This window comes from Zootoca vivipara, chromosome Z (genome assembly GCF_963506605.1).
Source record: "Zootoca vivipara chromosome Z, rZooViv1.1, whole genome shotgun sequence".
Taxonomy (NCBI): Eukaryota; Metazoa; Chordata; class Lepidosauria; order Squamata; family Lacertidae; genus Zootoca; species Zootoca vivipara.
Genome location: NC_083294.1, coordinates 1,178,887 through 1,194,480, shown reverse-complemented (window position 1 = coordinate 1,194,480; position 15,594 = coordinate 1,178,887). Strand labels below are relative to the sequence as shown.

At 44.7% G+C, this 15,594-nt stretch overlaps 1 protein-coding gene across 2 annotated transcripts in view; it reads right to left on the bottom strand.

Moving 5' to 3' along the window:
- Window positions 1–14,442, bottom strand: part of PTGS1 (prostaglandin-endoperoxide synthase 1) — a 39,717-nt gene extending 25,275 nt beyond the window's left edge. Inside the window, exons 1-2 of one of the 2 annotated variants that reach the window (XM_060270638.1) lie at window positions 13,956–14,442; window positions 13,758–13,820 (exon numbers count right to left, since the gene is read on the bottom strand). In XM_060270638.1, coding sequence (XP_060126621.1) covers window positions 13,758–13,820; window positions 13,956–13,962 — 70 coding nt within the window. In that variant the 5' untranslated portion in view covers window positions 13,963–14,442. Of the gene's footprint in view, window positions 1–13,620; window positions 13,733–13,757; window positions 13,821–13,955 lie in introns of those variants that run through there. The other variant, XM_060270639.1, reaches the window with a different exon arrangement.
- Between the last annotated feature and the right edge of the window lie 1,152 nt (window positions 14,443–15,594).

Here is a 15,594-nt window from a genome sequence, read left to right as displayed (position 1 = left end):
CCTCATGAGTAATACTCCTTTCACTCTGATTGGCTCCAATCAGCACAAAAGGTTAGGAGACATCTCTTCAGGGACTAAAAGATCTGTTTCCATGCTGGTTGCGTGGTGGGTCTGGGATGCTGGAGGTGGGGACCAGGTTGGAACCTGGCTGCTCAATGCTGTAAGTTAGATGCTTCCCCACCCCCCCACCCCTTTCTGGATTGTCAATGATCTGTCACCAGCAGCTGCAAAAGACACAGACTTTTCTGGCTCAAGAGCTGGAGCTGCACTGTTGGAAAGCTACAGAAATAATATATGACCACACTTGAATGGTGTTTTGATTTGTGGCGGTCAGTCTGGATGATGGCACGAGTCCCTTCCAATTCTTGGGGTCCTGTACCCAGGGAGCATTAGATTCAAAGAAAAATAACAATTACAGGATATGACAGGTATTGAAATTAAGAAGAAGATGAAGTATTTGGGAATACAGGGGTCAACAAAAAAATATAGATTTATACCAGGAAAATTATGAGAAAGCATGGAAAGAAATACAAATTTTTTTTAACAATTTGGTCTAAATTAAAACTTTCTCTATTAGGAAGGATATCAGTAATCAAAATGAGTGTTCTCCCCAAAATGCTTTTTTTGTTCCAAAATTTACCCATATTAGGAAACGCAAAGTGCTTTAAAGAATGGAGGAAAGATCTGGCAAACTTCGTTTGGAATGGGGAAAAACCTAGAATTAAATATAAATTTCTTACACATAGAAGGGAGAGAGGAGGTTTCAATTTGCCCACCTTGGAATTGTACCACGATGCAGCCGGTTTAGTATGGCTGAAAGAATGGATTGAATTAAAGAATGCCGATGTATTAGAGTTGGAAGGGGTGGGCCTGGTCTTCGGATGGCGCAAATACTTAGTGGAGGAAAAATTGAAAGAGCGTAGTAATTTTAATAACAACATTATAAGAAAATATCTATATAAAATTTGGAAGAAACAAAGGTGTATTGGAACCAAGGATGCCGTGGTGGATATCGCCAATGGAAATAATAGCGGTAAAGAGAAAAAATTTAGAGGGGAATTGGCCAACATATAAAGTGTTATTAGAAAAAGATGAAGGAAATATCAGATTTAAAGAATATAAAGAGATTAAACGGTTTTTAAATGCAGCATTTCCAAATTAATCAAAGATGGGTAAGCACCTGGAACCACAGGAATTTTCACCACTTGGAGACTGGGGTGCCACATAGCAATATGTTAATGAGTCCAGCAATTGGGGGGGTGAATGAGGGGTGAGCTCTTTTGGGGGGGTCCTTGCCCCCCTGCCCCCTCCAGCACCTCCTTTGGTTGAGAGTGTCATTGTGGACAGAGCCCCAGGTTGCAAGAGAAACATTCAGAGGTGGGAGACCCATATTTTTAAAGGGGATTCAATTATTACATTTGATGTATAAATTCAAACTGTGCTCATAGAAATGTTTGAGGAACTCTGAAGCAAATCCTACCCAACCCCATCCCTCATGTCCACTCTGCTGGGCTGCAGCCTCTGAGCTAGAATTCCTGGTTCTTGTCCAGAGGATAAAATGTTTCATTTGCACATATAAATAAACCATCTGGGCCTCTCTTCCCCCATGCCTTACTTGCAAATTAAGTTAAAGCAAATATCTCAAGCCCTTTTAAAAGGCATATCTATTTCCTCACATATTTCCAGAATGTTTTACTTCCTGGAATGCCCAACTATTTGAATCTGCTGGAAGGAAAGGACGCAGCTCGCTTGTCCCTTCGAAAAACAGTGTGGAGGTGGCTCTTCCTGGTAACTCCCTAAAGATTGTTCATTTGTGGGAGTTCATTTGTGGTTACGGTAACCTCCTGGCAGTGTAAGAGAGATGCATGAGGCCAAGGGGCTGACATATTAATACAACAGTCAGTTTGGAAGAAGTGGGAGCAACTCTTTATCTCAGGCCAGTAAAGGCGGGGCTGAGCTGTGCCTGTTTTCCTCTTCGGAAGCTAGCTGCTATTTTTCCTTCTGGGAGTGGGGGGGGGGAATCCAGAGAGGGCTGTTTGCAAGCTTCTCTGCAGCTCCTTAATGAGAAGTTTCATCACAAGGGACCAGCTTGCCTAGAAGACTAGGAACAAATGAGGAGAGAACTCTTGCACCTTTAAAAGAATTGCAGAAGAGGGGATTTCAGCTGCCCTGCAACTATTAAAGGTGCAGGAGCAATGCAGGTCCTCTTTTGAATCGGGCCACCTGAACACTGTCTTGCCCTCCTACCTGTGCTTTTGCCATGGAGAGGTACCTGCAGGAGAATGTTGGGGTCCTGCCTGTTCATAATGCAGGCTGGTGCTGAGTGCCCAAGCTAAGCTACGTCTGCACCTTACTAGCACATTCCATCCAACAATCATACCATCTGCGTGGGCAGACTGGGTGTTGAGCAGTACACCTGTAGTTACTCAGAAGTAAATGTACCTGAGTATGGAAGAGCTGACCTGTACAAATCAACAAGTGTACCCTCTTTCATGCAAACACACCTGTGCATGTGCAGAGACAAAGGCAGGTGTACCCTATGTTCAGTGTAATGTGTGAACAAGGCATTTTGAGGTGGCTGAGGGTCATGTCCACCCCCTTTCCTTCTTTAACTTTTAAAAATAAAGCCTTGTGGATGGTGGTGGTGGTGTTGTTAAGCCTGGAGCAGCCTGGGAACTATGGCACAACTGGCTTCACATATTCTCTGTCCTTGGGTGGGGTGGCGGATCCCCTTCCCCACCTGAGCATGGAGGGCAGAACTCTTTGAACTCAATGTATCAAGGTGGCTAGATGGCCAGATGCAAAAAGGTTCAAGAAAGGGCAATCAAAATGATCAAGGACATGGAAGGACTCCCCTATGAGGAAAGGGTGCAACGTTTGGGACTTCTTAGCTTAGAGAAAAGGCAAGAAAGAAGCAACCTGAGAGGAGGTTATAAAATTATGCCTGGAATCAAGAAAGTGGGCAGAAAAACGCTTTCCTCCCTCTCTCAGAACACCAGGATTTGTGGACCTCCAGCAAAGCTGAATGTTGAAAGATTCAGGGCAGCAGCAAAGAAAGTACTTCTTCAGGCAGCGCAGAGTTAACTGTGGAATTTGCAATGATGGCCACCCATATGGAGGACTCTAAAAAAGGATTGATTCACAGAGGATAAGGCTATCAGCATCTACTAGGCATGATGGCTCTGTTGGAGGCAGTAATGCTGGGAGCCACAGGAGGGGAGAGTAGCTCTTGTGCTCAAATCCTGCTTGCTGGTTTCGCACGGGCATCTGGGAAAAAGATGGGAACAGGATGCTGTGCTACATGTTCCATGGGCCTGATCCAGCAGGGCTGTTCTGATGGCCTTGTGCTTTTAATAGCAGCCACAGATCTTGTGCCTTTCAGTAGGTATCGCTTGCATGACAACGTACACCTCCTGAAATTCTCTCGCCTGCACACCTAAGAAAGGCACAGAAGCCCTGTGTGGGTTGGCATTCGGCCACCCTCACAAGGGTGGTGTGCACTTTCAAATCACACTCCACCACACACATCACTTTACAAAAGCCCCAGGGAACTATGCTATGTTACGACCCAGGAAATGCAGCTTCACTTTGGGTCATGAGGCTTTCATTTAAGTTTATATTATGTTTACTAAAGACATTGCTAGCCTAGCTTTTATCATGAAATCTCAGGGTAGGGAACAATAAAACTTACTTTAAAACCGCAGTTCATGGGTGTAGCGGGGGGGGGCAGCTACACCCCTAAATCAAGTAAATCAATAAAAATACTTAACTAACTGAGGTTCTGCCTCCTTTAACATAAATCCTGGCTGTGGCTATGCTGCAATCAGTTAATAAATGAGCTAATATTCCAGTTTCAATTCTTCAAAACCAGTGGAACATCTCCACCCAGAAAACATACACACACAAACAAACAAAAGCAGACATTTAAAGTTTAACGAAGCACTAGGGCTAGGATGGGGAGGTGCAATTATTAGCCAACACATTGTCTACTTATGACCCCAATTTCTATGACTCCTTTTGGGTCCCTCCAGGCATCCTTTTCAGGGATGCAGGTGGCGCTGTACTGAGCCTAGGGCTTGCTGATCAGAAGGTCGGTGGTTCGAATCCCTGCGACGGGGTGAGCTCCCGTTGCTCGGTCCCAGCTCCTGCCCACCTAGCAGTTTGAAAGCACGTCAAAGTGCAAGTAGATAAATAGGTACCCCTCCAGCGGTAAGGTAAACGGCGTTTCTGTGTGCTGCTCTGGTTCGCTAGAAGCGGCTTTGTCATGCTGGCCACATGACCTGGAAGCGGTATGCCGGCTCGCTTGGCCAATAAAGCGAGATGAGCACCCAACCCCAGAGTTGTCCACGACTGGATCTAACTGTCAGCGGTACCTTTACCTTTAGGCATGCTTTTGACTGTGTATTTGTGACAATTCATGAGCAGTGCCAGATTTACGTATAAGCCAAACAAGCTCAAGCTTAGGATCCCACTCTCTTGGGGCCCCCCAAAAAAATTAAAGGGAAAAAACTGGATGTACATTTCCAAAATATAAGATAAAAAGACAAATAAAATAAAACCTACATAAAGCAATGGTGTTCTGTGTTGTGTAGGCTCCTATTTGTTATGTGCAAATAGGAACTATTAGGTCCATATATAACCATACAGTGGTACCTCTACTTATGAACTGAATGTGTTCCGAACGCACATTCGTAAGTCAAAAAAAATTGTAAGTTGAATCCCATAGGGATGCATTGGGAGAAAAAATTCGTAAGTCGAAGCAACCCTATCTAAAAATTTGTAAGTAGAAAAAATCCTATCTAAACTGCATCCAAGATGGCGGACGGAGCTCCGTTCGTAAGTCGAAACATTCATAAGTAGAGTTATTCGTAAGTAGAGGTACCACTGTATACCATATATTCAACACAAAAACAGTGACAATTTGTTGTTGACAAAGGACAGCTGGACATATAAAGGGCCTCATTACCTTCAGGAGCTTAGGGCCTCATCAGAACTAAAAACGGCCCTGTTCATGAGGCTATCAAGACTTTAGTATGAGATCCTGCTTTCAATATGGTTCATGCCTGCAAAAGTTTTGGGGATGACACACTACTTTGTTTCCAGTCAGTACATATCCTGCAACTTCCTGGTGCAATCTCATGATGTTTCGTTCTCCAAATGTTTGAGGTACCAATTTTGTTGCACTATAGCCTTTCCCACACAGCAATAAGTGGCAGCACTGAGGAAGTATCGCGGAACAACTAATAAAGCAGAATCAATCCACCACTAATTCTATTGCTTCAAGAACATGGCCTCATCCACACTGTAAATGTAAATCAGTATCATACCACTTTAAACAGCCGTGGGTCACCTCAAAGTATCCTGGGAAGTGTAGTTTGCTTAGCTTGTTAGGAGACACACACACAGAGAGAGACCCCTCATTCCCCTCAAAGGGCTACAGTTTCCTAGACTTGGGCAACACCTCTAGAAGGATACAATCAGTGCATAGTGTGGGTTGCCAGCACCTGGGGCCATTGCTGAGGGGCCAGACTTTTCTGCCCAGATTTTCACTTTCTGAAATATGGCAACCCTTTGGTGAGAGGGAGGGAAACAGAGTACACATGCCTCTTTCTTTTTTTAAAAAAAACCAAAACTCTAGGAAGTATTCATCCAGCCATCTGCCTTCCTAGCTGCAGCACCTATATAGTTTGCATTTTTAACATCAATGGCCACAAATTGCTCAGCTGAGCGTTCATTTTCTCAGTTGAGGTACTGGTGTATTAAAAATCCCAAAAGAACAACTATGCAAACAAGGCAGGATGGGTGCCTTATCTCTACTAAGTATGGAAGCAGATGTGTCATGTAAGATTAGTTCTGAGGATCTGATCAAAGACTTTACAATTACGGTAGAAAAAGTAGGATTTCCCCTCCAAATATGAATAAAGTGGAAGTATATAAAAATTCATCTTACTTTTCTATCTTACTGTAGGTTTTGTGTCATTTTGATAAATAAAATTTTATTTTATGGTTTTTTATTGTTTATATTTTGAATTAGAGATATACAGGGGCACCAAAATCTTTTAAGTACCTGTATATTCCGGTGTATAAGACGACTGGGCATATAAGACGACCCCCAACTTTTCCAGTTAAAATATAGAGTTTGGGATATACTCACTGTATAAGAAATACGACCCGGCGTATAAGACGACCCCTGACTTTTGAGAAGATTTTCCTGGGTTAAAAAGTAGTCTTATACGCAGGAATATACTGTACTTAGGGTCTCTCAAGGTCTTAATCCAGCCTTGCATTGATAGCCTTATCCTCCATGGTGGTTGGGACTTCTGCTGCCTCTCATCACGGGCTCTGCTGACTGGAGCTGATGGGCAAGGCTACAAGCTCCCCATCACCAATGCAAAGGTTGACTGCCTGTTCCACCACTGGAGGCTCTACATTCAAGGGTGCCAGGCCAGGCTGCTTCTACTATAGGGAGCTGGAGGTTCCTAAAAACCCTGTTCATGCCTTCTTGCTGCCATCTCTCTAAAATGAGGTCAAGTGCTATATCCATGCCTGTGGAGTGTGTGCTATGACCAAGATACCAGGCCCTACTCCAGCCACTGTCTGACCCTTAGAGGATGTGGGCTGAAATCTCATTTCACTACATTGTCAAATTCCCATCTTCATAAGCTGACAATGTGATTTTAGTTGGGGTGTTGCTGGCCAAGATAACTCATTTAAACTCAGCCATATGCTACCATATGCTTAAAAAGCAGAGACATCACCTTGCCGACAAAAGGTCCGTCTAGTTCAAGCTATGGTTTTCCCAGTAGTGATGTATGGAAGTGAGAGCTGGACCATCAAGAAGGCTGATCGCCAAAGAATTGATGCTTTTGAATTCTGGTGCTGGAGGAGACTCTTGAGAGTCCCATGGTCTGCAAGAAGATCAAACCTATCCATTCTGAAGGAAATCAGCCCTGAGTGCTCACTGGAAGGACAGATCATGAAGCTGAGGCTCCAATACTTTGGCCACCTCATGAGAAGAGAAGAATCCTTGGAAAAGACCTTGATGTTGGGAAAGATGGAGGGCACTAGGCGAAGGGGACGACAGAGGACAAGATGGTTGGACAGTGTTCTCGAAGCTACGAACATGAGTTTGACCAAACTGCGGGAGGCAGTGCAAGACAGGAGTGCCTGGCGTGCTCTGGTCCATGGGGTCACGAAGAGTCGGACACGACTAAACAACTAAACAACAACTAAACAACAACAACAACATGCTACCAGGATCAACCAGATGTTTACCAATCAATAGCTCTACCTTCGTGGGCTTCCAGATAATGTACGGTACTCTCAGATGGAGGTTCACAGTTCATTTCTCATTCTTAGAAGGCATTCCTGGAGCTTCTGAAAATATGAGTGTGCCTGTGGATAGCACACTGACAGATGGAATAGATAAGTCAGATCCTGGAATAATACCTCTTCTGCTCTCTTAGCTATCGCCAGGATGCCCTGCCACTTGCGGAATCCACATATTACAATGCGGCAACACACCTTCTGCATGATGTTCTTACTGCTGTCTGATGAATGGAGCTCCATTCTTCAGGAATTTATCTTGCAGCCTTATGGCAGCCAATCAGAGAGTGGGCTGGGGGATCCCTACTTGACTCTGTGGCAACAATGCCTCAGGGCCCCACAGAACAATGGGCTCACCCACGTTTCCAATTGCCCCATCATTTCTAGGCACAAGTCCAAGGAGCTTTTCTTTTGTCCCACTGCTTTCCCCTGGAAAACCCACACTTTATGGTCAATGATGTAAATCACTTTTTCTGCAGATTGGCATTTGTTCTGATTCAGCAATAAGCAGTGAGTTTTCCCAGGGAAGGTGGTGAGAAAAAGCAAAACCTCCCGGACCCATGGCCTGAAATCACAGAACAAATGAAGAAACCACAAGACAACGGGAAGTGTGGACGAGCTCTCCATTTCATTCTGCACATTCTGTAAGGCTGTCCAGGAATTTATAGGGTGGTGTCATCAAGAAGCTGTTGACATGAAGTCCCATTTCCCCTTTTCTGCTGACCTAGATTGATAAACGAAAATACAAGGATACATGAAGCAACTCTGAAGTTCTGGGGAACTTCTTATTTTGTTTTAAAAAAGAAGTTGCTAGGTTTGCAGTTTCCCCTTTTTGCAACATGCCAGCTGCTCAGTTTCTATTTAAGGTATCCCTGATAAGGTTGCTAGATGCCTAAGTTGGACAGTCAAGAAACTAAATACAGCGAAGGGGGGAATGGGGTATAATGTCCCTCCATTGTCTATGCTCAGCGATCAGCTTTGCTTGGCTCTGCCTCTGCTCTGTTTCGACCCCATCCTGAAATTGCAAGAACTTGATGAATTAAGAACCAATGGGTGCCTGAGCAGGCTTGTTTTCCTCTGCCCTGCCCATCCCTTTGTCCTTTTATGTTATGTCTTTTAGATTTCAAAGGCTCCAGGCAGGCACCATGTTGGTCTAACACAGTGGTTCTCAAAGCATGTGCTGCACCACACTCATGTAACAGGAGCGGACAGCAATTGTGGCAGGAAGATTCAAGGACAATCGAAGAAACATTTAAACATTTCAGTGCAATATAGTAAGTAAAGCATCAAAATATTATTTTAATTTGCAGAATGTTGAGAGATGTCTTCTCAAAATGAGAGCAAAAGCATCAAGTGGTACAAATGCAAACACACCTCTCCTTGAGTTTGTATATGGTACATACCTAAGGTACGCGATATTTCGACTGACTTACCAGGAGAAAGTGCTGCCTTTCAGAAATTCCCCCCAAACACATAGTCTACATTTGAAATCCCAGTAATGTCCAGGGAAATCCAGATGTATGACAGCCCTAACATATGTAAGAGACTCATTTATAAATAATAATAATAATAATAATAATAATAATAATAATAATAATAATAATGATATTATTATTATTATTATTATTATTATTATTATTATTATTATTTCTACTCCACCCATTTGGCTGGGTTTCCCCAGCCACTCTGGACGGCTTCCAACAGAAGGTTAAAAATACATTGAAACATCAGTTATTAAAAACTTCCCTAAACAGGGCTGCCTTCAGATGTCTTCTAAATGTCAGATAGTTGTTTATTTCTTTGACATCTGACGGGAGGGCATTCCACAGGGTGGGAGCCACTACCAAGAAGGCCCTTTTCCTGGTTCCCTGTAACTTGGCTTCTCGCAGTGAGGGAACCGCCAGAAGACCATCGGCGCTGGATCTCAATGTCCAGGCAGAACGATGGGGGTGGAGACGCTCCTTCAGGTATACTGAGCCAAGGCTGTTTATATTATAAACTTTATTATATTATGTTATAAAGATATTATATTATATTTAGTTATATACATATTATATTATATACATAATATTATATATTATATAGCTGCATTGTTTTATACTTCCTGGATGTCCCATTATCGTATTATAAAGTAGTTGTGTTCAGCGTTATAAATTAAACACTACTAGGAGTTGTTTCTTTTTGTTTTCCAATGTATTACTTATCAATACGGTAAAAAGTTTAGTGTAGCACAAGCAAATTTTTATTCTGAAAGTGTGGCCCAGAGAAAAGAATTGAGAACCACTGGTCTAACATAAGCCAGAACAGATTGTAATAAATACTTAAAATAAAATATTCATTGTGTGAGCTGTTTAGTTAGCTTTGACCCCCCCCTCTTCTTCCCACCTCTATAACTCTCCTTTGTCTCCAGTCTGTAGGTTTTAGAATTTAGCCACAGGGAAACAACTTGAAAGTAGGAGAAGGGAAGGTGTTTGGTATGCAGAATGAGCAGGGGATGCAACTAAACTCTTTCTCTGCCCCATCACCTACTGAGCCTTGGATACTTGAGGGGTGGCTGGCAACCAGGGGTTAGGGGAAAGAATTCTTCACATGCTCAGAGGCAAATTCCTCTCAAGCAACTGAAGTTGTGGGTGCTCAATGAGTGTCAATGGTGATGGAACAGAGGTGATCACTGGTGCCAAAAAGCGGTTAAGGTGACCAGCACTGGCCTATATTCAGCTCCAGTGGGGAGAGGTTTGCAGGAGGAGGAGGAGGAGGGACCTGGATTGGAAGAGCTGAAAGGCCAGTTTTGTAGGACCCCTCTAGGCAATGTTGTGTAGTGGTTAGAATGTTGGACTAGGACGTGGGAGAGACCAGGGTTCGAATTCCCACTCAGCCATGAAGCTCACTGGATGACTTTGGGGTCCAGTCACTGCCTCTCAGCCTAACTTGCTTCCCAAGCTAGTTGGGAGGATAAAATGGGGAGGGGGATGAACTATGTACCCCACCTTGAGCTCCTTGAGAAAAGGTGGGATATAAATGCAATAAATAAATAATATTTGCTTTTATATTACTCACTTTCTTACCAGTGACCCAAAGGGATGTAACAAACACAATGTGAACAGATAAAAACCAACGTTAATGAACGCGGCCAATAAAAAACTTAGAAACCACACCTGTACAGATCACAGCCAGGCCTTATGGACCCCTCATCACTAAAAGATGCCACAAGTACTACCGTAGAAAAGATTCTAATGAAGGTCCAAAAGCCAGAGTTAAAAATGCAAGTTTTGGCCTGGCGCCTAAAAGTAGATAAAGGTAGTGCCATTGGATCCACCCTGGCAAGACTTTTCCACAAACAGGGAGCCACCACTGAAAAGGCCCATAATTACTGAGCAACTATCCTGGCTCTGTTGTGAAAGGCCAGCTCCATCAGGCACGTCTTGTGCCAGCATTGGGTCAATATAGGAAAAAGTGTTTAGAAAGCTGTGTTTTGATTTTTCCTCTTCCCTCCATGTCCCTTTCCCCCTTGTGTCATGTTATTCCAGGTAAAGGCAGGGACTGTCCTGTTTTAACTGGTTGTTATCAAACATCGCTCTGGAAGCCTCTCTTAGCTGAAGAGCCCAGTACAAATGCAATCCATCCGTTCATCCACAATAGCTTGTGTATAGCATATGCAGAGTTAGCTCTTTTCTGAGCACTGATCCCACACTCATCACATATATTGGGAATAGCTTTCTGACAATAAGAGCTGCATGGCAGTGCAGTGGACTCCCTTGGAAGATGGAGGGTTAAAAACTGGAGGTTTTTAAGCAGAGGTCGGGTGTCGTCTGTCAGGAATTCTGTAGCTGCTATTCCTGCATTGCCTGGGGTTGGGCTAGATGACCCTTGGGGGTAACTTCCAACTTACAATTCTACTACACATCTTGATTTGCTCAAGTGGTCCTTACACATACAGTGGTGCCTCGCTAGACGAATGCCCTGTAAGACGAATTATTCGCTTAACGAAGAGATTTTTCGAGCGGAGGTTGCCTTGCAAGACGAATTCGTTTTACGAAAAATTCGTCTAGCGAATCGCGGTTTCCCATAGGAATGCATTGAAATTCAATTAATGCGTTCCTATGGGCAAATAAATAAATAAATAAAAATTCAATGCATTCCTATGGGATTCGCTAGACGAATTTTTCATTATACGAATTGACCCGTGGAACGAATTAAATTCGTCTAGCGAGGCACCACTGTATTCCTGCTCATCTTTTGTTCACCCTACACTTTCCAATGCCTCTCTCCATCGCTTTCTAAACTGCAAAAAGCCTGTTTCTTTTTTTTAAAGGTGGCAGAGCACTTTTACCACACTTTGCAAACTGAAAGCACAGACTTGAACCCCTCTTTTAAAGCAGTAGCAGCCTGGAGACACCCTGACTCTGAAAAGGATGGGGATTTTGAGCTCTACCTCTGGTTGTTTTCATTTCCTACTGAGGTTACCCAGGGGTCAGTTTCTCAACCCACCAGGGGTTGCAAAGAAAGTAAGTATTTGAGGGGTGGGGGGTGAGGAGTGAAAGACAGAGGACCTTAGATATTCAGGCTAAGACCATCCACACACCCAGTGTGGCTCAAGGGCCTGGAGGCCTCACACCAGGCTCAGCCGGAGCCCTTAAAATCTTTCCAATTGCAGGATAGAATTCCACAGCTGGAAGCCTCAGGTCGCTCACCTCAAGCACCTGCTTGGCGCCCAAGGCTCAGACCTTTTAATTACCCACAATGCCCCAATACAGTACCACTCCAGGGAACCCTGAGGAGTCATGATGGGGGGGGTGCAGGGTGCGGGACACACCCAGTGCAGATGCTACCACCACCAGCAGAGAGCCTGCTCGGGGGCACTTTGCCTGGTTAGATCCAGAGCTGGCCCTGAGCACCCAAAGAAACAAGCAGAGTCTTCTGCCTCCTAAGGGTTTCACGTACCGTTTCCCACCGCAGCTTGTTCATCTGACATCTTAAAAGTATTTCGCTCTCAGAAATAGCTAAGAAATATCATAGCCATCTGTATCAAGCTGCCAGAATGATAATTTGTCTGGGCTGGAAAAACCATACGGCACACTCAACTGACTTGCAGTTATCTGAAGTTCAGGTGACGATCAATAGCATTAAATTAAAAAGTCTTATTAAAGTGAGGGAAGGCAGGTAGGGCTGTAGAAAAATGGGGTTTGTTTCTCTTCCGTTGGAATGCAAGGTTTCAGGATTCAATCTATGGATTGCTAGTAAATGCCATACAGTTATTTGTAAATTATTGTAATTTTTTTTTAATTAAATATGCTTAGTATCTTATAGAAGGAAATAACAGAAAGAAACAGGAGCAATATTTAAGGGCAGAAAATAATTATATGTAGGTACCCTGTAGTATATATTGAGTTGCAAATTTTAAAAATTCTTAATATATCAATGTCAAATCTGATTTAATCTTTTTAATGTTCATATCATTTCTTTTCTTTTAACTTGCGGGTAAAGCTTTAACACACACACACACACACACACACACACACACACACACACACACGTCCACTGGTTTTGATTTTCATAAGAAAGAGCAACAATGGAAAATGTGAATTATAAAAGCTTTGTAAATTACTTAAGCACATGCCGTAACTTCCACAACACGCCCACATGTCTGTGCTCTGGAACCTCGTGCCCTCCAGATGTTTTGGACTACAACTCCCAGTTGTCTCAGCCAGCGGTCTGGATCTGATGGGAATTGTAGTCTGAAACTTCTGGAGGGCACCAGATGGAAGAGGGCTCACCTAAATTGATGTGCTACCGCCTCTGAGCCCGGTCTCGAGTCCACATAACTAACCCAAGCACCTCTCACAAGCAACCCCAGCCTCTTTGCCAGATATTACTGGCTGCCTCTTTGCCAGATATTCATGCTACAAGATGCCCTGGAGACACTTGCTTCCTAATTCAGGATGTGTGAAGCTGCAACCTCTCCTTCACGTATTCCGCAGCTGAGCTCTTCTGTAGCAAAGGCCTGGTTCCAATCAAATTCCCATCCCGAAAAATGCAAGGGAGAAGCAATGCTGGATCAGACCAACCCTTCCCCACCCACCCCAGCCCGGTATCCTGTTTCTGACAATGGTCAGCCAGACACCTCTGAGAAGCCTATGGATACGAAGTCCATTCCCTCCTGCTCACCCTAGGAATCTGGCTAGCAGAGGGAGGGTGGATGTCGTCCTTGGGAGTCAGATCCAAAGGCTTCACTTTTTTGCAGACCAACAACTGCAGCTCTCTCACCGCCACCCAGAAATGATCAGCACCACTGACCTCAGAGACCTCAGGGCGCACATCCGTGCATAGTCTGTCTCTCACCCACACACACTGCCCACGCCTCACTGGCACAAGCGGCTTGCTGCAAAAGCTTGCAGGTGTTCTTGGTGGTGGCAGTGGAAGAGATTCCCTACCTGTGCTGAGTCTTCCCGGGCTGGCACCCAGCAGCATCACCAAAGGAAGCGTGTAGCATAGCCCTGCAAAGTCAGAAAAAGAAGGAAGCTGGTTAGTGTGTGGGGGGGAGTGAGGATGAAGAATCCTTGGGGGTTTGAGGGGGAAAGAGGGAGCAGCAGCAGCAGCAGGGAGCGGCCAGGCACTTGGCCAGGACTTACAGTACATTGCAAGAGCAGAGAGCCTCCAGGCACGGTAAATCCAGCAAGGAGCCTAGCTATGCCTTTTCCTCCAAAGGCAGCCCGGCAGAGTCCCCGCCCCTTGGGACGCTCCTCCTTCTCTTTCTTGCCTCTGCCTGCATTTGCACAGGCTGTGTCGGTGGGCTCTTGAGTCCTTTGGAGAAGGAAAGAATTCTTGACGTAGCACATAGTTAAACTGGGGAACTTCCTCGCATAGGAGGCAGTGATGGCCACCACCTTTAAAAGAGGACTGGACAAATTCATGGGTGATAAGGCAATCAATGGCTACTAGCCAGGGTGGCTCTTGTGCCTGGATCCTACCGCACAGGCATCTTTGCTCATCGGATGCTGGACTACAGGGGTCACCGGCCCCATCCTGCAGGCTCTTCTGGTGTTCCTATGATGGGGGTCTTTGTGCAAGTCTTTGAGTGTGACAAATGAACTCCCCAGAAGCTGGAAGGGACAAGCTGATGAGTGTTCTCATATTGTGTGGTGGCCATAGGTGCCAACTCCCTGGGGCCCTGGGTGTTCAAATACCCAAAAAAATTCCCCATGAAGGGGCCAGGCACCCACAAATTTTGGTGTCAGGGCCATGCACACTGCATGGCACCCACATCCCTGGGCATCCACGGTCGCGGGGCCAAGCGGGCACTCCTGCTGGTGACCTAGTTTTTACACACACACACATACCGCAAGCAAGCCAACTTTCACAACTTTGCTGTCATCTCTATGAAAGTGAGTAGAGGGTGAGCAGTTACTTCTGCCCCCTTCCCTTGCATCCCTTGCTTAGGATTACAGTACTGTATATATAAACTGTCACATTTCAAAGCAGTTACAGTGGTGCAACAGTTAGACCAGTGGTTCTCAAACTTTTTTTCTCTGAGCCACACTTTCAGAATAAAAACTTACTCACGCCACACCATTTTTTTTTTATTGATAAGAAATACAATGGAAAACAAAAAGAAACTACTGCCAGCCATAATTGATTTATAACACAGAAAACGACCACTTTATAACACAATCACGGGACATCCAGAAAGTATAAAGCAAAACAGCTGCATAAATACATGAATCATTCCCAAAATATAATGTACTGATTGTCCTTTATTGGGAAGGCCTGACCCTCGGACACCTGGGATGTAAAAGGCAAACAAGGGCTCTCCACACTTCCCCTAGAAACCATGAGTCTGAGCAGTGTTTCCCTTGCCCCACTCCTTTCTCATGGAACGCCCGTTCTTTAGCGTCTAATTGGAACAAATGAGAATCTGTGGAAAACCCAATTGCCATTTGCTCCAATGGAGCCCTAAAGAGTGGTCCCCTCCTCCGAAGGGAAAGCAGTGGGACAAAACAAAAGTGTACATAGCCCTAAGAGCATGAAGAAAGCGGATAGTGAAAAGTTGTCCTCCCTCTCTCGAAACACTATAATTCGTGGCCATCCAAGGAAGCGAGGTGTACATGGGCATCTTGGCCACGGAGGCCGCAGTCTTAGGGTAGGGTGGGTAACCTTTTTAGACACCCACAAGGCTCTTTCCTGTATGCCAGAACACCAACGCCACACAAGCCAGGGGCACAGAGGAAACTGAAAGTTTCCGCAGCACAGCCAGTGCTATTTTTTGAAAGG